The 25,942-nt window shown below is 36.0% G+C and overlaps 1 protein-coding gene across 5 annotated transcripts in view; it reads right to left on the bottom strand.

The window, feature by feature from the left end:
• The window catches only part of AP3B1 (adaptor related protein complex 3 subunit beta 1), a 287,892-nt gene that overhangs the window by 165,716 nt on the left and 96,234 nt on the right, over positions 1-25,942 (bottom strand). For all 5 annotated transcript variants that reach the window (XR_009214137.1, XM_032156995.2, XM_032156997.2 and 2 more), the window contains 4 exons: positions 7,360-7,515; positions 2,850-2,947; positions 1,322-1,376; positions 1,164-1,235 (listed from right to left, as the gene is read on the bottom strand). Coding sequence is in view for 4 of the 5 variants with exons in the window: in XM_032156995.2 (XP_032012886.1) it covers positions 1,164-1,235; positions 1,322-1,376; positions 2,850-2,947; positions 7,360-7,515 (381 nt within the window). In the remaining variant the exon portion in view is untranslated. The remainder of the gene's footprint in view (positions 1-1,163; positions 1,236-1,321; positions 1,377-2,849; positions 2,948-7,359; positions 7,516-25,942) is intronic.

Raw genomic sequence — 25,942 nt, 5'->3', positions numbered from 1 at the left:
GCAAGTCTATTGGAGTTTGCTGGATGTCCACTCCAGACCCTGTTTGCCTGGTTATCACCAGCGGAGGCTGCAGCACAGCAAATACTGCAGAACAGAAAATATTGCTGTCTGGTCCTTCCTCTGGAAGCTTTGTCCCAGAGGGGCACCCGCCTATATGAGGTGTCTGTCGGCCCCTACTGGGAGGTGTCTCCCAGTTAGGCTACACGGGGGTCAGGGACTCACTTGAGGAGGCAGTCTGTCTGTTCTCAAAGCTCAAACACCGAGCTGGGAGAACCACTGCTCCCTTCAGAGCTGTCAGATAGGTACATTTATGTCTACAGAAGCTGTCTGCTGCCTTTTGTTTAGCTATGCCCTGCCCACAGAGTGGAGTCTATAGAAGCAGTAGGCCTTGCTGAGCTGCAGTGGGCTCCGCCCAGTTCAAGCTTCCCAGCCACTTTGTTTACCTACTTAAGCCTCAGCAATGGCAGACGCCCCTCCCCAAGCCAGGCTGCTGCCTCGCAATTCAATCTCAGGCTGCTGTGCTAGCAGTGAGCAAGGCTCCATGGGCATGGGACCTGCTGAGCCAGGCATGGGAGAGAATCTCCTTGTCTGCCGGTTGCTAAGACCTTGGGAACAGTGCAGTATTTGGGTGAGAGTGTCCCGTTTTTCCAGGTACAGTCTGTCCCGGCTTCCCTTGGCTAGGAAAGGGAAATCACTTGACCCCTTGCGCTTCCTGGGTGAGGCAACGCCCCATTCTGCTTTAGCTCACCCTCTGGGGCTGCACCCACTGTCCAACCAGTCCCAGTGAGATGAACCAGGCATCTCAGTTGGAAATGCAGAAATCACCCATCTTCTGCGTCAATCATGGTGGGAGCTGCAGACTGGAGCTGTTCCTATTCGGCCATCTTGGAACAAATCTCAGAAGTTATTTATTTAAATGCCTGTCTCCTTCAGTAATCTGTGAGTTATTCAAGTTGTAGGTAGCATGGTTTAACTTTACATTATCAGAATGTAGTACAGTAATTAGTATATAATAATATAGATTGAAAAGTATAAAGAAAAACCATTAACTGTATCAATATGTTTTGAAAAGCAGGACTGCATCCCACAGATGCTAAAAGCTATAGAAATATCTCTTCGAAACAAATGTGTTAAAAGCCTCTGAAAAATGAAAGCATACATACCTTCAGTGTCTTGATCATAGTTGGATCAGTTGACCTAACATAGAAACTCTTCAGATAAGGTTCGAATATCCCCTAGATTACAAAAATAAATACAAAAATACATTATGGTACTAATGTGTTCATGTGTCTCTTAAATTACATGTTCAGAACATACATACCTTTCTTTGAATTGACATAGTTGCTATATTTTGTAGGACAATATACTGCACCTCCCTAAAAATCAAAAGAGAATTTTTACTGGGTATATGTTCCAATGAAACATCTTTGAGTAAGCACTACAACAATGAAAAAGAATTAGCAATAATTTCAAGTGAATGAGACTCTTAAATGTAATAATGAAAAGTTTTTAGTAAATCTTAGACATGTGCCTTTTTAATGCACTTTTCCTACAAAATACCAATAAATTAGACGTGATTCATCATGAAGAATAGTTAAAACAAATTTTATAATAAAGTGCTCCTAAAATATGAAGTTAACATTGTAGCTGCTTTGAACACATCCAAGGAAGGTATTCTTAAGGTTAATGGGGGTAAATATGACCACACTGTTATTATAAACTCATTAAATAACTCATTCTTCCCAGGGCAAAGGCCAGATTTAAAAAGTAGTCATGTTATTTTTAGACCCAAATATCTAATAAATGAACTGAATCTGGTATAAGGCTTCACGTGAAAGACCAATTCCAGGTCTTTCTGATATCCTTTCAACTAGCCATAGGAAAAAAAAAGTACTGAACTAGCAAAAGAGAATAATAATAGCTGGTTATAAAGATAGGGAGAATAAATGGCATCCCATTTGTTACTAAGCCAGTCAAGAGCTAAAATTGTGGACTAAGTTCCAGTTAAGGGCAAAAACAAATACATAGTTTTTTCCTTCCAACCCAGTTAGTGGAAACAAGCACTCAATGAAAAACATTGTTTCAAATTAAAACAACTAATTACTGAAAAATAGCTAAGGTATGTCAAATAGCTAAAATGAAGGTATTCTTAAACACAGAGAACAAATGTCTGAATTAAACCTGAAATCATGATTCTCATGGAAACTCAATAAATTGTTTTGAATTGTTAACCTAAACCACTAAATTATAAAGAGGTAAAATTAAAGAAGATGGCATGCTCTTTCTGTCTGTCTATCTGAAACTAAGAGTATGCAATCTTTAAAATGAGTAGCTATTAAAAACACAGCTCTCTTTTTAGAGTGGAGCAAAGCAGAGTAATTAAATATTTCAGCTTTATAGGAAGCACAATTCTGGCATAAACTACATTACTTAGCATACACATTGCTCTATATAAAACCATGTATTAATACATTGAGTAAGTCAATCTGATAGTACTTCAGTATAGTTTTTCAGTGATTCTAGACTTACCAAAACTCCCAAACATCATTATTGCCATACCTAAAAACTTCAAACACTAATACTAGGCTACTAGTGACACCCTAGTATTATGCCACAAAATATTTTCAATATCTTTGGGCTTGAGGTTAAAAAAATTTCAGTATTTATCATTAAGTTTGAGATAAATGTATAAAGACTTTTATAATAATCCCCTTAAGTATGAAATCTTACTGATTGATTGATTAAAATACAGTCAGAGTTATATATTAAATGCCTGAAAGATTACATTTGTTCAAACGTTACTTTTGAAGGAATACAAAAGAAAAAAAACATATAAAATCATGACCTACCTATTGCTACGAAGTAAACGCACTAGTGATTTAGAAATTATGCCAGCTTCAGATTTTGGTGATATGTGCCAATACAGCTGAGCAACTGCCATAACCACCTACAAGATAAAGAATAAAAATAACAGGAACTATGAATACTAGAGCACTCTACAACTTCAAAATCCATTCCTACACATTATTTCCTCTAAGTCCTACAAATTCCTGTGACGTAAAATGGAATGTTACTCTTTGTAGTGAGTTGAAGAAGTGTCCCCCACCCCCAGGGCCCAATTCTATCCTCAGAATCTGATCTTATTTGGAAGTGGGATCTCTGTAGAAATTATTTAAGAATTGAAATGAGATCATGCTGGTTAAGAGCCCTAAAACGAATGAAAGTGTCCTTATAAGATAAAAAAAAGGACAAAAAGAGACACAGTGAAGGCCATGTGAAGATGGAGATAATTAGTGTGATACATCCATAAGCCAAGCAATGCCATGGATTGCTGGCAATCACCAGAAGCTAGAAAAGAGATGGTTTCTCCCTCAGAGCGTACAGAAGGAACCAATACTGATTACACCTTGATTTCAGACTTCTGGCTTCCTGAAATGTGACAGAATACATTTCTGTTGTTTTAATCCACTCAGTTTGTGGCAATATGTATGGCAGTGCTATGAAATGAATACATCCTCAGAAAAAAAAAAAAGAGACACTGAATGAACTGCTCAAGGTGTAACAGCTAGTACGTGGCAAAGCTCAAGACACTCGAAATTCCATGCTCCTCAGCTGCTGCTCTGAGATTGGGGCTTGTTAAGAATTGTAAGCATGCCTTTCTAAATGAAGCCAGGATAACAGTAACTAGTAGGCTGAAATAAAGAAAACTCAGCACATTTAAGTTACAATGAAAGAAACTCCATTAAAACAAGTACATCTACAGCAGTAGCATTTAAAATAATCTTGTTTTTAAAAACACAGAACCTTAAAAATGGCTTCTGGTTCAAAGCCATTATAAGGGTGATTCAAAGACTGGGCACAGTGGCTCACACCTGTACTCCCACCCCTTTGGGAGGCCAAGGCAGGTGGATCACTTGCAGTCAGGTATGGGACCATCCTGGCCAACATGGTAAAACCCCATCTCTACTAAAAATACAAAAATTAGGTTAAGTGTGGTGGTGCACGCCTGTAATCTCAGTTACTTGGGAGGCTGAGACAGAAGAATCGTTGAACCCAGGAGGTAGAGGTTGCAGTGAGCCGAGATCATGCCACTGCACTCCAGCCTGGGCAACAGAGTGAGACTCTGTCTCAACGAAACAAAACAAACAAAGGGTGATTCGAATTTCTTTGTCTCAAAACAGAAGAGTACTGTTTCCCCTAAGTGCCTCTACACTCAGATTCAGAATGACAACTGCAGAGACATAGCTACAGATGTTACCAATGCTGCCTTTGGCTCAAAGGACACACTAATATTAATTTAATTCTGCCTGGTCTATAATGTTTGAACAAATATATAGCAAAAGTTCTATTAATATATATGTCTAAATAGTATACAGCACAGGAGAATGTTTGAGGTTAAAAAAAAAAGTTTCTTCGGAAACTAAAGAACTGTTTTAAAAAATACAGTATACAGGGTCCTAAATTTACTGTCATTTCTTGTACTTTCTTACAAGTTTGATTTATAGCTTTAAGAGATTAGTTGAGAATTTAAAAAATGCAAGAATATCTCTTTTCTTCACTTGTGAACTGCAAATATAAGTTAGTTACAAAATAAATTCTCCTGAATTTTAAATCTTACAAAATAAAAGAATCTCAATTAATGATTGACCTAATCCAAGATCAGTCGTTTAAAAAAATATTAACACATATACCTGGCTAATAAGTATTAGTAAATGATAGAAAAGAAAGCTGAATCTTAATTTTAATCTATCTAGTAAATCCTTTTCCCTTATAAATAAAAGTCCAATCCTACCGGCAAGAAAGCAAACTGTACTTCCGATACATGTCAATGTCGTTAAAATTCTAGCTGCCACTTGGCATGCCATCTATTCCAATATATTAGGGTACTCCAAAATCAAAAAGGACTAAATGAGCCTCTTTTTCCTCAGTATTTAGAAATCCAACAGTTTAAAGTCTCTTTGATACCCAGAATTTGAAATGTATAGGCTAATTTGTAAACGCCATGAAAAAAGTTCCCAAAACTTCAAAATCCAAAAAGACTAAAAATACACAACCTTATAGGCCTTCTACAGTTACATCATGCCTGTTCATAATAAAGTGAATCCTATAAACACTTTTCTACTCTTAACCATTCATGCCACTGTCACCTTATTTAGACTGTTAGAATAGCCTCCTAACATTCCGCTTTCAGTATCTATCTCCAATACAAACTACATAGCAATGACGTATTATGTTTCCTGAAAGAAATTCTCAAAGTCTCTCCATAAACTTAAGTATGAGGTTAAAAAAAAACTATCCACAGTTCTTCAAACGTTAGCCTTTACTCATATTTAGCAGCATCCCAAAACAAGGTACCAAAATATACTGACACACAAAGTAAACCACCTCTACATGGTACAGCATCAAGTAAGCAGGGAACCCAAACAAACTGGGACCAAAAGTACAAACTGCCACTATTTGTTTCACTATTTGAGAACGTTTTTGATCTGTAAGTATTTGAACTATAAAATCAATTTCTAAGATCTAGTTAAATGAACAGTGAGTCACTCATAAAATAGAGTTTAAGATGGCAAATTACAGCTACCTAACTAGCATCTGGTTAAGCTGAAGATATTAAAATATAAGCATATTTTACAACATCCATGAAATAATATTTTTGTTATGACCGGGCATGATTACGGAATAATGGTTTGGAAACTAAAAGGTATTAGACAAAAATTGTTGCTGATAACTAGGATATACAAAGCTGTAAGCTCTAAATTCTCAAAAATCAGAAAAAATAATGCAAATTCCACATATTTGAAGTTTTTACTAAGTGAAAAGAACAATTTATTAAGAATATTTTCTCAATTAAAATCTTTAAGAACATGTTTAACTTAAATCTGTCAAGCCTTTAGATATAACTGCCAGTTAACAGGAAACACAGAATATAAAAGAATTAAATGACACTATAAAAGATGCAACCATCCCATTCCAGTAGGTATAGCAAAAAAATAAATAAATAAACAAAACAAAAAGAAGCAGCAGCAATCAGACAAACCCAGAAGGACATTCTGCAAAACTTGAGAGGCTTTAAAAGATGCAATGCATTAGATAATGGTTTGGATAAATCATCCAAAAAGAATAATTTAAGATCAATTGGTATTAAATGAAATGAAATTTTATTAAAATAAAAAGTGGAGAGGACTGACTAGAGAAAAAAAGGTTAGAAAATGTTATGTACAGTATGATTTTTATCTTGGTTAAAATATACATATATATATATATATATACACATATACATATATGTATGTATAACCATGAATATATGTATACTTATGCAGATCAAAAAGATCTGGAAGAAAATACACTAAGACATAAGTGGTTTCTGAGTGTTGAGAATGTGATGTTTTAATTTTCTTTTTAGTTTTGCTAGTCTGTATTTTCTTTTTTTTTTTAATTTTATTATTATTATACTTTAAGTTTTAGGGTACATGTGCACAACATGCAGGCTTGTTACATATGTATACACATGCCATGTTGGTGTGCTGCACCCATCAACTCGTCATTTAGCATTAGGTATATCTCCCAATGCTGTCCCTCCCCCCTCCCCCCACCCTACAACAGTCCCCAGTGTGTGATGTTCCCCTTCCTGTGTCCATGAGTTCTCATTGTTCAATTCCCACCTATGAGTGAGAACATACGGTGTTTGGTTTTTCGTCCTTGCGATAGTCTGTATTTTCTAATTTTGTATTGTACACATGTATTCTTCTAAAATATAAATGGTTATATAAAATAAAAAGGTGTCGAACAAACAAAAAAACCTATGACCCAAACAAAGATGATTTTTAATTACTATTACTATCAATTTACATTTATAATATGTGAGGCATTACCTTTGTTATAGTCTCTTAAAAATTCTATCAGACAGATACAAACAGTATGGACTGATAGCAGATCAAGTACCCTCAATCACAATGGTATAACTGATAAATATACATACTCCTTATATAAGAGCTAATATAATCCAACCAATTGAGAAACAACTTAGAAATAACTTATCTTAAGGAAAGCCAATTAACAAAACCACTAAAAAGTAAACGAAGTCCAATAGGCCAAACCAGGTATTCTCATCAAAACCTAACTCTGCATACCTGGAAACATGGAAGGCTGAAATATATTTAGGTATTACTTCCCAGACATTAGGTCTCTAAATCTATAGCTTACATTCCACACTGTACTTCCAACTATCCATTACATGTCATTTGGTGTGTAAACAAACAAATGCTCCATTAGCACACACAGACTCACTTACTAAATATTTTTAATTGCTGTTTTTTAAAAACCAGTGAATTATTTCTTATAAGGATTTTAACATACCGCAGCATTCCTGCTCTGAAGCAAAGGCTTTGTATTTCTAATTAAGAGTCTATGGTCTGGATCCATAGTATATGGCTTCTTCCTTTTGTCAGTCTTTTCCTTCTGATCATCATCAGATTCGTAGAAATTCTTTTCATTGTCTTCTAATTCATCACCCTACAATGAAAGAAATCCAATCCCAACACTACTTTAGACCTTGAACAATCCGCATATTATACAGTCAAAGAAAACTTTCTTTTAAACATCTACAATAACATTTTACTACAGAATACTTCTGCTGAGGCAATTTAAAAATATTACACAACCTATATCAAATAAAGGCCTTGATTTTTCTCATATTTTATAACAAGTTACTGTGCTATAGATGATGTGCTTCTATTATATTACAAAGTAAATTTTTGACTATTAAATCCCCATAGAAATACTTATAGTCCCTCAAAAGGAACACATGACCATTAGATCTTAACAAGGCCTATAATACTACCCAAAACCTGAAAACTACTTCCACAAATTGTCAGCCACTCTGTAACTAGTTCAAAGAGTCAAAAAAAGAGCATTGTTTGAATAGTAATATAAAAGAAATCATAGAAAGTTTGACACATTAAAACTAGTGTTGTTAAGTAGGTCCCTGAGTTGTCAAGAAAATGTCTCAGTTTGAGATTTATAAATATCTACAGGAGTTGATTCTAGGTTTTTGTTTTGAATTCTTTATCTCTGCCAATAAAATATGCCTACAGGCATTTAGTCCTCAAAACAAACAAAAAACCACACAAACACGATAATAGCCACGTACATCCAATTCAACTACTGTTTAGAGGTAACTTCCGCTACCAAGTATCTGAAACACACTTTCTGCTTCCAGGAAGATGGAGTAGATGTACTTTTCCCCATCTCTCTCACTAAGTAAATCTAGAAAATCAGAACACTACATGTAAAATATATATAAAACAAACATAAGAAGACTTTGAAAGGCAAAAAGGAGGAGGACTGGATAGGAACCTCAAGATCCAAAGAAAGACAGACCAGTGAGTTCCCTGGGTTTTATTTCATATATCCACAACTCGGTACAGAAGCTGGCAACAAATGCAGATGAAAGAAACCCCCAGAACTGCTCTCTCTAGCCAAAGGACCAGGAAAGGGGCAGTCTAGCAAGACATAAAACTTTTAGAACTAACTACTCAAGTGCAGCCCAACACCAGATAAAAAATTATGGCCCTACCCCCATCCCCACCAGTAGAGGCTGAGATGGTGATCCTAGACTTCTACCCTTATTAGGCTGTAATGAGATGCCCCAACCACCTCACTAGGTGGTTTCAGAAAAGGCCAAGATGGGATTGAGATTTCCATCTCTACCAGGAGGTAACAAGGCATTCTGATATTGTCAGTGAAGACCAAGTGAGGAGCTTAGACTTCTAAGCCCATCCATCAGTGACAAGGTGACCTTATTCCTCCTCACTGTGATGATGTCAGAGGAGGCCTAGTGCATAGTCGGGACTTGCAGCACCACATCTACTAGTAACCAAAGTCAGCCCCGCCCACACCTTGGTGGTTGTCAGGGAAGGACACACGTAGAACAGTACCTTGTATCCCTCCTAGCCAGACAGCTATCAGAGAAAGATGGTTGGGGAGCCAGAAATCCCACACTCACCTATGGTAACAATTAGTACAATCCGTCTGAGGTGTCAGTGGAGGATGAGCAGGGAATCTGGACTTCTGCTATGACCTGGCAGTAATGAGACAGCACCCCTCTCTCTTTCCACCACCCTTCCCTGCTAGAGCAGTATCAAACAAAACCAGTTAACCTGAAGGTTTACATAAGATCCAGTCTCAAAGTATACAAAATGTCCAAGTTTCAGTTAAAAAATCACTCATCATTCTAAGAGAGAAAAAAAGGAAGATCTCAAACTGAATAAAAATAGATAACTAGCAGATGCCAATACTAAGATAATAGAGATATTGGAATGATCTGATTATTTTTAAAAAATCATTAAAAAATGCTTCAATGAGCAATTGAGAACATCCTGGTAACAAATACAGAAATAGAAGGTTTTAGCAAAGAATTATAAAGTCTAGATCGGGCGCAGTGGCCCACGCCTGTCATCCCAGCACTCTGGGAGGCCAAGGCGGGCAGATCACCTAAGGTCAGGAGTTTGAGACCAGCCTGGCCAACATGGCAAAAACCCTGTCTCACTAAAAATACAAAATTAGCCTGGCATGGTGGGGCACACCTGTAATCCCAGCCACTCAAGAGGCTGAGGCAGGAGAATCACTTGAGCTCGTGAGGCGGAGGTTGCAGTGAGCCAAGATCGCACCATTGCCCTCCAGCCTGGGTAACAAGAGCAAAACTCCATCTAAAAAACAAAAACAAAAAAAAGGCCATGCACAGTGGCTTATGCCTGTAATCCCAGCACTTTGGGAGGCCGAGGTGGGCGGATCACGAGATCAGGAGTTAGAGGCCAGCCTGGCCAACATGGTGAAACTCCATCTCTAGTAAAAATACAAAAATTAGCCAGGCATGGTGGTGGACGCCTGTAATCCCAGCTACTCAGGAGGCTGAGGCAGGAGAATCACTTGAACCCCGGGAGGCGGAGGTTGCAGTGAGCGGAGATCATGCCACTGCACTCCAGCCTGGGCGACAGAGCAAGACTCAAAAAAAAAAAAATTATAAAGTCTAAAAAAAATTATAAAGTCTAAAGAAAGAAATAGAAGGTATAAAGACCAAATAAAAATTGTTATGACTGGCAAATACAAGAACCAAAACTAAAAACCTAATGAATGGAATCAAAAGCAGAGGAGGGGGACAAAAGAAATAATCAGTAAACTGGAACACAGAACAACAAGATTTACCCAATCTGAATAGACTAGGGACAAAAAAAATCAAAACTAAAAAACAGCGTCTCAGGGACCAGTGAAACTACAATAAAAGACCTAACATTCCTTTCATCTATTAATCAGTCCTGGAAGGGGAGGAGACAGAGGCAAGAGCTGAAAGAGAACTCAAAGAAATAATGACTGCAAACTTTTTAAATTTGGTGAATAAAACTACAAATTGAGGAAGCTGAGTAAACCCTAAACAGGATTAAACCCAAAGAAATCAAAAACAACACACATTATAGTAAAACCTCTGAAAACTAAAGACAAAGAAAAAAATAAATCTTGAAAGTGGCAAAGGAGAAATGACACTTTACCAGTAACAAAAAAACAAGTCTAATGACAGCAGATTTCTCATCAAAAACCATGGAGGACAGAACATTGTAGACCAACTGATGGAGAGGAACTATCAACAGAGAATCTTATATCTAGCAAAAATATATTTCAGGAATGAAGGAGGAGAAAATCAAGACATTTTCAGATAAAGGAGAACCAGAGTATTTGCCATCAGCAGACCTATCCTGAAAGAATGGCCAAAGGAAGCTCTTCAGACAGAAAGGAAATGATAAAAGATGGAATCTTCAAACATCAGGAAGGAAGAAAGAATATGGCAAGGAAAAATATGAGTAAATATAATAGTTTTTCCTTTTCCTCTGAGTCTTTTAAATTACATTAGATGGCTGAAGAAAAGTTATAACACTGATATGGTTCTAAATGCATGTAAAGGACATACCTAAGAAAACTATTTATAAAGTAGAGAGAGAAAAGAGATGAAAGGGAGGTAAGTGGTTAAAAAGTTTGCCCCTTGAAGTGTAACATGAGGACACCAGCAGACTGTGATGGTAAGATGATGAGTTATGCATGTATAATGTAATACCTACAGCAACCACTAAAAAAGCTATACAAAGAGATATATTCATGCTTTGGTAGAAAGATTACTTAAGGCCAAGGTAGAAATATTACTTAAGGCCAGGAGTTCTAGACCAGCCTGGGCAACAAAGCAAAACCTTTCCTCTACTACAAGTAAAAAAATTTAAAAAACTCAGCCATTCATGGGGGTATGTACCCATAGTCTTAGCTGCTCAGGAGGCTGAGGTGGGAGGATCACTAGAGCCCAAGGGGTTGAGGCTTCAGTGAGCTATGATTAAGCCACTGTGCTCCAGCCTGGGTGACAGAGTGAGACCCTGTCTCTAAAAAACTTCAAAAAAATAGGTTTTAATTAATAAAAAAAGAGATATATTCAAATTAACTGTAGATAAGCAAAGATGGAATTCTAAAAAATGTTGAAATAACCCACAGTAAGAGAAATGAAGACTAGAGAGAACAAACAAAAAACAAAAAATTAAATGGGAAGCTTAAGCCTTAAAAATAAATAATTAGATTAAATGTAAATCAGTATGCCGATTAAAAGACAAAGGCTGGCAAAGTATATTAAAACCCATGACTCAACTATATGCTGCCTATAAGAAATTCACTATAAATATAAAGATAAAGGCAGGTTAAAAGTAAAAGGATAGAAAAATACATAACGTACTAATATTAATCAAGGGAATGCACAATGACTATATTAAATGAGATAAAGTACACTTCAGAGCAAAGAAAATTACGACAGAGAAGGACATTATAGAATGACAAAATGGATAATCTACCATATAATTCCATTTATATAACATTCTTGAAATAACAAAATTATGGAAACACAAAGATTAGTGGTTGCCAGGGGTTAAGGGTTGGGAGTAGGGTTAAGCATCTGGAAGAAAGTCGGTTTGGCTATAAAACGGCAACAAGAAGACTCCCTGTGATAGAAATAGTAAAGGTTATACCAGCTCTCTCTCAATTATTTCTTACAATTTCATGTGAATCTAATTATCTTTTAAAAAACATTTAATTGAATAAAACTAAGGAGATAAAAATCAGTAAGTCACTTAAAAGCAATTTGTTGTATTTATACATTGTTATACATAACAATAAAGAAAATTATCTAAAATGTTTTAGGTTAATATCACTTAAGTATTTTTCCCTTGCTAGATGCCTACAGATTTTACACAATCTTTCCTTAAATCTTGACATAAATATCACTGGAAAACACCTTTCATCAAAAGTACAACTTTTAGGTCTCTCAGAATAGGACTAATATTAGCTCACTGCTTTTTAAATCCACAGGCAAAAAATCTTATAAAATTATTCAGAGAAAACTCACAAAATTTATACTCTTTGAAAACAAAAGTATTTGTACTAATATTCATCTTCAAAATTAAACTAGAAATCATAACATTATCACCTTCCTTTGAATACAGAATTCAAAACAAACACACTAGTTGTCTTTTAGTGCTTAATAAAAAGACTGTAAGTGAGATTTACTTTTATATCAAAGCTGGACTTGAGTGACTGTTCCTTTATGGAGCTCCAGGCTAAAGCAGTTCTGTTAAGTACATTAGTAAACCAATAATAATTAAATGCTCTAAGCATAAGCACTCACCTACAATCTTAAGTCATGGTTAATTAAACAAATGTTCAAACTCCACCTGAAAGCGATACATAATGAAAGTGCTGTATTAACAGACAGCACTATTACTAACAAAATCATCAAAATGTACATAAAAAGCTGCTTTTTATAACCATCTACTCATTCCATTTCTTCCTCATTGTTAATTAACATACTTTATAAGAGTTCAATTACATTATTTTAATGAAAGATACATATGTATTGCTTATTTTGCTGTACAAAGGTTTAAGATTATGGCAGTATATTATAATAGTAAAACTACAAACCACTGCTCAAGGAAATCAAAGAGGACACAAGCAGATGGAAAAATGCTCATGGATCGGAAGTATCAATATCATGAAAATGGCCATCCTGCCCAAAGCAATTTATAGATTCAACACTATTCCCATTTAACTACCATTGACATTCTTCACAGAACTAGAAAAAACTATTTTAAAATTCATATGGAACCAAAAGCAGCTCACATAGCCAAGACAATCCTAAGCAAAAAGAACAAAGCTGGAGGCATCACGCTACCTGATTTCAGACTATACTACAAGGCCACAGTAACCAAAACAGCATGGTACTGGTACAAGAACAGTCACACAGACCAATGGAACAGAATAAAGAACTCAGAAATAAAACTACACATCTACAACCATCTGATCTTCAACAAATCTGACAAAAACAAGCAATAGGGAAAGGATTCCCTATTTAACAAGTGGTGCTGGGAGAACTGATTAGCCATATGTGAAAAACTGAAACTGGGTCCCTTCCTTACACCTTATACAAAAATTAACTCAAGATGCATTAAAGACTTAAATGTAAAACCCAAAACTATAAAAAGCCTAGAAGAAAATCTAGGCAATACCGTTCAGGACATCGGCATGGGCACAGACTTTATGATGAAATCACCAAGAGCAACTGCAACAAAAGCAAAAATTGACAAATGGGATCTAATTAAACTCAAGAGCTTCTGCACAGCAAACAAAACTATCATCAGAGCAAACAGACAACCTACAGAACGGGAGAAAATTTTTGCAATCTGTCCATCTGACAAAGGGCTAATATCCAGAACCTACAAGAAACTTAAGCAAATTTACAAGAAACTAACAACCCCAGTAAAAAGTGGGCAAATGATATGAACAGATACTTCTCAAAAAAAAAATACACATGCAGCCAAGAAACATATGAAAAATAGCTCAACATTGCTGATCATTAGAGAAATGCAAATCAAAACCACAATGAGATACCATTTCATACTACTCAGAATGGCGATTATTAAACACTCAAAAAACAGATGCTGGCAAGGCTGCGGAGAAATAGGAATGCTTTTACATTGTTGGTGGGTACATAAATTAGCACAATCATTGTTGAAGACAATGTGCTGATTCTTCAAAGATTTAGAACCAGAAATACCATGTGACCCAGCAATCCCATTACTGGGTATATACCCAAAAGAGTATAAATCATTCCATTATAAAGATACATGCACGCATATGTTCACTGCAGCACTATTCACGATAGCAAAGACACAGAATCTACCCAAATGCCCATCAATGATAGACTACATAAAGAAAATGTGGTGCACATACACCATGGAATACTATGCAGCCATAAAAAGGAACGAGATAATGTCCTTTGCAGGGACATGGATGAAGATGGAAGCCATCATTCTCAGCACACTAATGCAGGAACAAAAAATCAAACACCACATGTTCTCACTTATAAGTGAGAACTGAACAATGTGAACATATGGACACAGCAAGGGGAACAACACTTACTGGGGCCTGTCAGGGGAGGGTTAGTAGGGAAAGCATTAGGGAAAAGAGCTAATGGATGCTGGGCTTAATACCTGGGTGATGGACTGATAGGTGCAGCAAACCACCATGGCACATGTTTACCTATGTAACAAACCTGCACATCCTGCACATGTACCCTGGAACTTAAAAAATAATAATAAAATTATTTAAAAAAATTTTTTTTAACTCATGTGTTTCTATAATGTCCTCTATGAACATACCATCATATAGGTTTTTGAGTTCACTTCCATAAGAAATATATTTTTATATGGTTTGATTTTAATATGTATTTACAAAAATATGAACACTTTACAGAGGATTACTTGCACTACTGTATTTCTTCAATATGTATTTAATTCAAAGGATGGCATTTTTAATGACTATAATTAAAGGTCGATGAATCATTATCTTATTAAAATTTAGTAATATTTCATAACATACATGGTTCACAATTGATGCAACTGCTTCCTATTGATGAATTTTTTTACAGTTTTAAAAAATTATGCGGCCAGGAACGGTGGCTCACACCTATAATCCCAGCACTTTGGGAGGCCGAGGCAGGCGGATCACCTGAGGTCAGGAGCTCAAGACCAACCTGCCCAACATGGTGAAACCCCATCTCTATTAAAAATACAAAAATTAGCCAGGCATAGTGGCACATGCCTATAGTCCAAGCTACTTGGGAGGCTGAGGCGGAAGAATCGCTTGAACCCGGGACACGGAGGTTGCAGTGAGCCAAGATTGCGCCACTGCACTCCAGACTGGGTGATAGAGCAAGACTCCATCTCAAATAAAATAAAATAAAATAAAATAAAATAAAATAAAATAAAATAAAATATAAAATAAAATAAATAATAAAATAAAAATAAAAATTATGCAAACATTAATAAAATACTAATAATAAAAAGATTTCAAAAGAGTAATTTACTTTCATTAGTATCTTTTCCACACGATTCAATGATCTTATGTTACTACTAATAAAACTTCTACAAATTAACATATAATATTACAGAAATTGTAATTTCCTAAAATAAAAGGGATTATTTGAAATAACAAAGTTTTTATAATGGGATTATGAGCTAACAAGCATGAAAACATGTTGCTTACAGCTAAAATAGTTCACGTTAATTATCATTTAAAAACATTCGCCTCAGAAGAAATTCTCTTATACTTTTTATGAAATTTCAGTTAGGTTCTACTGCCATGAGAACATCATGACACAGCTTCTTAGATCCGGCTCTCCCAGTTACTAGCTACAGGCATGTACCAACTGCATAATTCTCTAAGTTGGAACCAAGCAGAGAAAAAATTGACAAGTGAAGGGTGGACATTTTTATGAGGTTAATGAAATGAAGGAGATGAGGCTTTCTTGGAGGACAAGAATGAATCTCCAACAACATATTTGAATCTGTATTACTGTGGACTATGTTTCTCAGATTTTTAATGAATCAGAACAGACACTAATCCAAACAGAATGGATGCTAGATACGTACACAGTATATGGGTGTGTCTGGACACACGAGTTCAATATAAGTGCTGGGTCTATGACCATGACAAATCACTCAACCTTTCCTTGTCTTGATTTTTTTCCTTGTCTTGGTTTACTCATCTATAAAAGCAGTATCTATATCATTAAAGTGTTTATAAAGATTGAATCAGTTTATTGAACATTATACAAGCACTTAGTGCCTGATACAAATTAAAGTACACAAATAGCAGCTATTGCCACTGCTTCTATTATTAAGAAACTTTCTTTCTAGAAGCCATGTAATTGAAACTATTACTATGCCTCAAATTCAATATCCCTAGATGCCAAATATGAAAAAAAGTTTCCCCCCTAAAATTATCCTTCAGAAAGAAGTTGCCTCATACTTGAGGATTTACAAATGTATTATGAGGCTCTTACACAACTGCTTCATTTTGAACCATAATGTATTGTTTGGGGAACTCATTACACTGAAACAACTTCAATCAATGCTAATTACGGATGCTTAAAAGGAGTCACAAATCACAGTGATAAAAGATGTCATTTTAACTAAGCTTTTAGAGAACACTTTTTAAAAACACGTAATATAAGAACCTAGAATTCTGATTGGCTTTCGGAATTGCTTTTCTCAAAAAAAAAAAAAAAAAAAAGGATGTGTTAATTAGACAAGAGGAAGCTGAGAGGGCTAAAAGCTGAGTAGAGCTTTCAGCAGATTAACAAAAATGCAGTAACAAAAGGCGGAGGCCAGGATCCACCAAAAATTACAATCCTGCTAACTCTCCTAGTCTTTGGTTTAAAATGTAAAATCTATGTCTTGGGGAGTAATGATGGTCAGATTAAAGCCCAGCTTAAATCATCTCAATCCACAATTGAGGTGATAAGTGAACTCAAGATTGTTGAATCCATTCCCTAGAACCACAAGTAGGACAAAATCCATCATCCAAAGCTTCAAACTAGTCTGACAACTTATCAGAAAGGAAATGCTGGTATCACTAAGGGTAAGGATACTGTTTCCTTCTGGGAGGAAAAGCAGATTATTAAGTGAAGGGTATCAAGAGGGGGGCTTATGAAGTATACTGATAATTACTATTTCTTAATCTAGGTATTTGGTACATAGGTGTATTCAGTTTGTGAAAATGTATAAAGTCATTTGCAGTATATGTTTCACTCTTATTGCCCAGGCTGGAGTGCAATGGCGCGATCTCAGCTCACTACAACCTCCGCCTCCCGGGTTCAAGCAATTCTCCTGCCTCGGCCTCCTGAGTAGCTAGGGTTACAGGCATGCACCACCACACCCGGCTAATTTTGTATTTTTAGTAGAGACGGGGTTTCTCCATGTTGGTCAGGCTGGTCTCGAACTCCCAACCTCAAGTGATCCACCCGCCTCGGCTTCCCAAAGTGCTGGGATTACAGGCGTGAGCCACCGCGCCCGGTCTGCAGTATATAGTTCTACTCCAATAAAATGTCTTTAAAATATGCATACAAGAAAAAAAGACAAAAATGTAAATATAAACCAAGAGAAAAAAAAGCAAAAATAGGGAATCTAGAAAATGAGTTTGGCAGACGTAATTTTAAGTGAACTATATTATGAACTGAATGATTCTGTCCTCCCACAAATTCATATAATGAAATCCTAGGCCAGGTGCAGTGACTCACACCTGTAATCCTAGCACTTTGGGAGGCCAAGGCGGGTGGATCACCCGAGGTCAGGAGTTCGAGACAAGCCTGTCCAACATGGTGTAACCCCGTCTCTACTAAAAATACAAAAATTAGCCACGCATGGTGGCGCACGCCTGTAATCCCAGCTACTCCAGAGGCTGAGGCAGAAGAATCACTTGAACCTGGGAGGCAGAGGTTGCAGTGAGCCAAGATTGCACCACTGCACTCCAGCCTGGGCGGCAGAGCGAGACTCTATCTCCAAAAAAAAAAAAAAAAAAGAAAGAAAGAAATCCTAATCCCCAGTGTGATGGTACTAGGATAGGAGATGGGGCCTTTGAAAGGTGATGAGGTCATGAAGACAGAACTCTCATAAATGGAATTAGTGCCATTACAAAATGAACCTCAGAGAGCTTTCTGGCCTTTTTTCTATCATGTGAAGAAGACAATCACCTATCTATGAACCAAGAAGTAGATCCTTACCAGACACCAAATCTGTCAGAGCCTTGATCCCATTCTCCCAGTCTCCAGAATTGTGAGAAATAAATGTTTGTTGTTTAACTCATCCAATCTAGGATATTTTTTTTTTGTTATAGTAGCCAAACTAAGACAGACTATAAAACAACTATGATTAATATGTTCAAGGAATTAAGTGATAAGATCGAGCTTTATGGCAGATAATGCAACACAGTACAATTTTTCAGAAAACTCAGATATATTTTTATATTGTGTTTATATAAAGCGCTAGACTTTCAGTGACCATTTATAGAGTTCTTTAAATTCAGTAATATTTTAAAAATTTCAACTTAATTGATTTTACCTTTGTGATACTTTTGACACACCAGATAGAGGAAGATTTGTGCTCTGTTAGAGATAATAGCCCAGATACTTAAGTAAGTAGAGGAATTAAAGTTTATATCTGAGAGGACTCTGAATGGTTTTCAAAGTAATCATTCTTATTTAACATGTTAACTATATGATGAAATGAATTTTACTTTCTCCTTGTCCAGAAACAGAATAGTTAAATAAGACAAACAAGATATATTAAGGAAAATGTTTAGTCTGCTTAAGAGTAAAAATAAATGAATTTGAAAGACTTTGAAATCCACTTTATAGTAAGTTTCCACTTACTCCACTTGGTATACTAACCATACTTCATATACATAAAAGAGAATTCTAATATCTAATTGTAATATTCCCTCCATTTGTATTTGAAAGCAGTTTTTAGAAATATTCTGTTTTTAGTAGAACTGCTTAATCTTCTGAGCTTTTTCTATATCCTCAAATATATGTAATTTTTTTTTTTTTTGACACAGAATCTCACTCTGTCGCCCAGGCTGAAGTGCAGTGGCACAATCTTGGCTCACTGCAAGCTCCTGGGTTCACGCCATTCTCCTGCCTCAGCCTCCTGAGTAGCTGGGACTACAGGCGCCCGCCACCATGCCCGGCTAATTTTTTGTATTTTTAGTAGAGATGGGGTTTCACTGTGTTAGCCAGGATGGTCTCAATCTCCTGACCTCATAATTCACCAGCCTCAGCCTCCCAAAGTGCCTGGATTACAGGCGTGAGCCACCGCGCCTGGCCCAAATATATTTCTTAACTAGAGATTGATATTAGGCAGTCTCAATTAATACATCTATGAATTTGAAACAAAGTAGAAAAACCCCCTATGTAGCTAATATGGCTGTTATGAAGCCTTTAAATACTATTTTATGTATGAAGCCCTTATTTTTAGTATATTATGCATATCATTTCAACCATCTTGATATTCTGATTTCTTCTTATACAGATAATAAAAGACACAATTTTAAAAGAAAACAGTAAAAATTATATTTTCCATTGCCAAGGGACAAGAAAAATGTGTTTTACAAATGCATGAAAAGGTTTAAAAAAATCAATTATTATACATATTGTTTCTATTGAGCCTACAGAAATGAGGCATTATCATACATGGGATTTCTAATTGGTACTAATGAAAATGTTTTATATTGTGGTTTCAGTTTTTCTATGCAGTCATTAAGTAATGCCAGCTTTGCTCCAATATAATACTGATATTACTATTACAAAAGGAACCATTTGACTGAAATCTAAGACAGAAAACATTACTTCTAAGGCCATAAAACCTGCTCTTTTACATGGAAACATGACTGGTTCTAGAGCTAAGGCAGTTAAAACAACTAATAAATAAATGAGGGAGAAATGACAGATCTTCCTTACAAAATAATTCTAAGTGACTATGATAATATCACGTGAATGAGTACTCAAAGTCTGAAACATATTTCTATGACAGCATTGTATCCATATTCCAAGGTAATGTGTATCTCCAAAAATCCAGACAGAAGTAATGATGCTTTCCAATCGAAAACTATTAAATGAAAATGACTCAAAAAGGAATTCTCAAAATATCTCTAAAATATATGTGATAAAACTATTTCATAAAATGAGTATAAAATATTCTATTTATAAATGTTTTATTTTTCCATGTTTAAAATATGTACATGTATGAAATGAAATACTACCATAGAATACCTTTTTAAATGTTTCTTTAAAAATATACATTCAAGCTGGACCAAACAAAAAAAAAAATTTTTTTAATGGGGACCAATTTACACTGGAGAAGGCTTTGCAGTTTCTTTAAAGCGAAGATAATGTTTTATAAATACACTCTCGATAGAAATGAAATTATACGATATCTGAAATTTTACGTGACATCTTGGAATGGGGTAGGGTAGCAAAACGAGAGCAGCCATGAGCTGATGAACAATGCAGCTACGTGATGTATACATAGGGATTCGTTGAACTGTCAGCCATACTTTTATGTATGTTTAAAGTTTCCCATAATTAAGACTTACTGTAAAGCTACAGATATCAAGACAGTGTGGCATTTGTGAAATAACAGAGAAAAACATCAATGGAACAGAAGAGAAAGCCTAGAAACAGACTCTCATAAATACAGCCAACTGCTTTCACAAAAGAGCCAAGACAATATGATGGAGAAAAGATAGTCTTTCAACAAATGACGCTGGAACAAATGAAGAGTCACAGGCCAGGCGCAGCAGCTCACATCTGTAATCCCAGAACTTTGGGAGGCTGAGGAGGGCGGATCACGAGGTCAGGAGTTGGAGATCAGCCTGACCAACATGGTAAAACCCTGTCTCTAATAAAAATAAAAAAAATAAAAATACAAAAGAATTAGCTGGGTGTGGTGATGCACACCTGTTATCCCAGCTACTCAGGAGGCTGAGGCAGGAGAATCGCTTGAACCCGGGAGGTAGAGGCTGCACTGAGCTGAGATCACACCATTGCACTCCAGCCTGGGCAACAAAGCAAGACTCTGTCTCAAAAAATAAAAATAAACTAAATAAATAAATCTAGACACAGACCTTACAACCTTCACAAAAATTAACTCAAAATGGGTCACAGACCTAAATGTAAAACGCAAAACTATAAAACTTTTAGAGGTTAACATAGGAATCTAGATGACCTTGGGCATGGCAACTTTTAGATACAATACAAAAGACATGGATCTGTGGAAGAAATAATTGATAGGCTGGACTTCATTAAAATTTAAAACTTTTGCTATGCAAAAGACAAAGTCAAAAGAATTAGAAGACAAGCCACAGACTGGGAGAAAATATTTGCCAAAGACATATCTGATAAAGGACTGTTATCCAAAATATACAAAGAGTTCCTAAAATTCAACAATAAGAAAACAAACAGCCCAATTTTTAAAAAATGGGCTGAAGACCTGAAGAGATACCTCACCAAAAAAGATACACAGATGGCAAATAAACATATAAAAACATGTTCAAAACCGTGTCATTAGGGAATTGCTAACTAAAACCAATGATATACTATAACACATTTATTAGAATGGACAAAGTCCAAAAACTTGATAACTCCGTATACAGACAAGGATATAAAGTGACAGGAACTCTCATTCATTGCTGATGGGAATGCAAAATGGTACAGCCACTCTGAAGGGCAACTTTGCAGTTTCTTACCAAAGTAAACATACTCTTACCAAACAATCCAGCAATCACACTCCTGGATATTTACCCAAAAAAGCTGAGAAGATGTCCACACAAAACCCTGCACATGGATACAGCAGCTTTATTCCTCATTGCCAAAACTAGAAAGTGCTCAAAATGTCTTTCAGTAGGTGACTGGATAAATAAACTGTGGTATATCCAGACAAAGGAATAGTATTCAGTGCTAAAAATAAATGAGCTAACAAGCTATGAAAAGACATGGAGACAACTTAAATGCATATTACAATATAAGTGAGCAAATCCAATCTGAATAGGTTGCATATTGTATGATTCCAGCTATATGATATTTTGGAAAAGGCAAACTACGTGGACATTAAAAAGACTAGTGACTGCCAGGTGCTGGTGGGGAGTGAGGGATGAACAAGTAGAGCACAGAGAATTTTTAGGGCAGCAAAACTATTGTGTATGATAAAACACAATGGTGTATTCATGTTATTATGTATCAGACAAAATCCAAAGAATGTACACCACCAAGGATGAACCCTAATGTAAACTGTGGACTTTAGGTGACAATAATATTAATGTAAATTCATCAATCGTAATGTAAAATGTTGATGGTGGGGGATGTTTTGCGTGTGTGGAGGTAGAGGGCATATAGGAAATCCCTGCACTTTCAACTAAGTTTTACTGTAAACTTATAACTGCTCCAAAAAATAAAGCTTATTTTTATTTTTAAGAAAGCAGTGAGTTTAATATATCTGAACCTATCTTATATAAAAATAGGTCTCTCTCTACGCATGTGTAGCAACCACCCTAATGCTAGTGAAAAAAAAATCAGAATAAAATATAGCTTTTCACTTTGCTCTAAAACATTCACTTTCAGAAGAAACAAATGTTATTACATTAAAAATAAGCTTTATAAAGGCAAAAAATAACATTACTCCATGAAGTACATTTTGGAAAAGGCATGGTTTATATACTCTTAAGGTACTATTCCACAGACTCGTGGAATAAAGAAAAGTGTGAAATTATACTTAAGTAGTGATACTTTCTATATATTTTGTATCTGAAGCTCTAAACATAAATGTTCACAAAAATAGTAATAAGTCAGTAACTGAACCCACAATTTTGGGTGCTGAGGATAATATTTACTTTTTAAAGAGATCTTAAGACACAGGGAGACTTATTTTATCTGAATGGATTTCCTAAGAAATAAACACAAACTATGATCTTTTGTCAGTTCGTAAGGAATAATAGAAAAATTAAAAATGAAATTAATGACAGTTAAAACTGCACACAGCAAAATATTTTTATGTATAAAAATTGATAAAGGAATCAAACATTCCTGAAAAATATCTACTTTTGTATCATGTGACCAGTAACAATGGACTTAGTAGAAATAAAAAACAACTTCGACTTAAGAAACTTCTAGTATTAATAAAACACTTGCACAAATACCTCTTTGAAACCTGAGAACCCATCTGGTAAACAAAGCAGGTATTTACTATCTTTTTCACAGATGAAAGAACTGAGGTGCACACAATTTATATAAATTATCAATAGTCACAGAGATTAAAAATGGTAGAGCCAGGATTTGAATTCGGGAATTATTATTCTTTAACCCGTCACCTCTCACCTTTATTACCTTGGCATTTAAATTAGTCACATAAAAGACACTGAATATACCCACTTGCCTTCTGAATTCCAAGGCAGCCTGAAGGGTGCTAGTGCCATCTCAAGATTTACACCAGGATGAAACAATCTCTGCAACCTGCTGTGGCCTTAGACTCTTCCAAAATGTTTAAAAGTGACTTTAACACATCATGACATTCCCATGTAATCTAAGACACTGCACTAGTCAACTCAGGCTGTTATAACAAAATACCACAGGGTAGGTGCCTGAAAAAGAGACATTTATTTCTCACAGTTCTTGAGGCTGAAAAGTCCAAGATCAAGGGGCAGGTGATTCAATTCATGGTGAAGGCCCTCCTCCTGGCACGTGGACAGCTACCTCATATGGTGGAAGAGAGGAAGCAAGCTTCTTAGAAGGGCACTAATCCGGCTGGGCGCGGTGGCTCATGCTTGTAATCCCAGCACTTTGGGAGGCCGAGGCGGGCGGATCACGAGGTCAGGAGATCGAGACCACGGTGAAACCCCGTCTCTACTAAAAATACAAAAAAATTAGCCGGGCGTGGTGGCGGGCGCCTGTAGTCCCAGCTACTCGGAGAGGCTGAGGCAGGAGAATGGCGTGAACCCGGGAGGCGGAGCTTGCAGTGAGCCGAGATTGCGCCACTGCACTCCAGACTGGGCGACAGAGCCAGACTCCGTCTCAAAAAAAAAAAAAGAAGGGCACTAATCCCATTATGATGTCCCCACTCTCATGACCTCCTCTAAACCTCATTAACTCCCAAAAGCTAAAGTAACCTGAGGCGTTTCCTTTAAGAATACCAACTTTTATCAATCTCTAAATATCATCACCCTGGGGCTAAGTCTTCAATTATGCACTCAGAGGGGATGCAAACATTCAGTCCATAACACATACCACAGCAGTATATTGTGTTACATCTCTCTGACATTAGGTTAGATGTACCTGACAAGACCAGGGTGGGTAGGTGGTTAGTAATATAATAATCACTCAGTCAAATTAGTTACTAAGTAGGAATAGAATACATTCTTAGAGATAATTCACTGGAAAAAAATTCATGTTTAATAAAACTTTTAATTTAGTATTTTTCACAAAGAAGAAAAAGTCTCCTTCCCCAAAATTTGTGTCTATGTAAAACAACAAAGGATATGCATACTGGTTTAAGAATTTTTTTTCTTTCTGTGAAGAAACTGCTATGCTGTACACTTTACATGTTTTATATCACAGCCCAGTGACCACTATACTACACAGGTGGAAGTGTGGGTTTGAGGACCATTGAACACTGAATCTCCCCCAATACATCACAATTACAGAAACACCTGTGCACAGTAACTTTGTGTTGAGCCACTATGAAACTTCAGTGTTCAATTGCCCACAACACATCTCATTTCTTATGACTAGATGTTCAGCTCTACTATGTAAGAAACAAGCTTTCTGAATGCAGCAGTTTCCAAACTTTGTACTGAGAAATCTGGAGGATCTATAATAAGGCATTTTTCAAATTTTCTGAAATAAAATATACTCATGAAACATGTTGAACTTAGGTCTAAGGGTTTCAAGACATGAGAAATAAGGGTCCTACTTATTTAAAAACTAATTAATGTAGATCCAGTGATGGGGAAGAAAACAGAATCATTTTTTGTTAAGCAAAATTCATTTTAGAGTAGTTTTCATTTGATCATAAATTATGAAACAAAATTACAATGATCCTAAGTAGAACTAATCATGATTCCTCATGTATTCATTCTCTCCATACCTTAATCTCTAAAATAAAAAGTTTGTATTAGAGACAGGAAAGTAAATGTGTGTTGAATTGAAATTGATGTTTAATTCTCCTCTAGGGCATAAAAACAAATGGGTTAAAGCAGAGGTTTTACAATATTTGTGGACAACCTAAGAAGGAGGGCAATTAATTAAAAGTTCCTTTAATACTATGAAGAACTCTAATACATAAAACAGGAAAAAAACGTATATTCTAGGTAAAGGGAGGGTAGAAAACTAGATCTCCACAAAACACCAACTTAACATTTTAAAAAAGAAAAAACAGAAATAATTGGAATATAAAAGGTTTTTATATAAAGTTTCATAAAGGGACTATTTATTCTTCATTATTTCCAAAATATTCCTGTATCTAAATTATAGGATACACTGAGTCACTGGGGGAAAAAATCATATAAACAAGTTATTTTTTAAAATATGAAGATAACCAGTAGACGACAAAGCCAAAAGAGATCTGTTTGCCTTTGGAGAGTAACCCCTGGAGGTAAGATGGGGAAGGGCATATGCTTACTATAGAGCCCTACAGAAATGAAAACATATGCTTACACAAAGACCTGTGGCACTGGAGGCAAAGATGACAGCTCCATGGGAGTACAGGAGTCATCATTCAAACATAAATAGGTGCAATCTGTGACTGCCAAGCAGGGGTAGGGGGACAAGGGGAATGGGTGTGTGACAACAGAAGGGTTCAAGGAGGCTCCAATCTTGATTTTTGATTTTTTCTAACCCTTCAATTATCTAGTTATGGTTTTTGAGGATAAAAGGACTAAGTTTTCTAACCTCAAACCATCTCAGAATTAAATAATTATTCTGTAATCCCAGCACTTCGGGAGGCTGAGGCAGGCAAATCACTTGAGCTCTGGAGTT

The sequence above is a fragment of the Hylobates moloch genome, unplaced genomic scaffold (assembly GCF_009828535.3).
Source record: "Hylobates moloch isolate HMO894 unplaced genomic scaffold, HMol_V3 SCAFFOLD_6, whole genome shotgun sequence".
Classification (NCBI taxonomy): domain Eukaryota; kingdom Metazoa; phylum Chordata; class Mammalia; order Primates; family Hylobatidae; genus Hylobates; species Hylobates moloch.
Note: the sequence above shows the minus strand (reverse complement) of the source record. Positions and strands in the feature narration are given on the sequence as shown.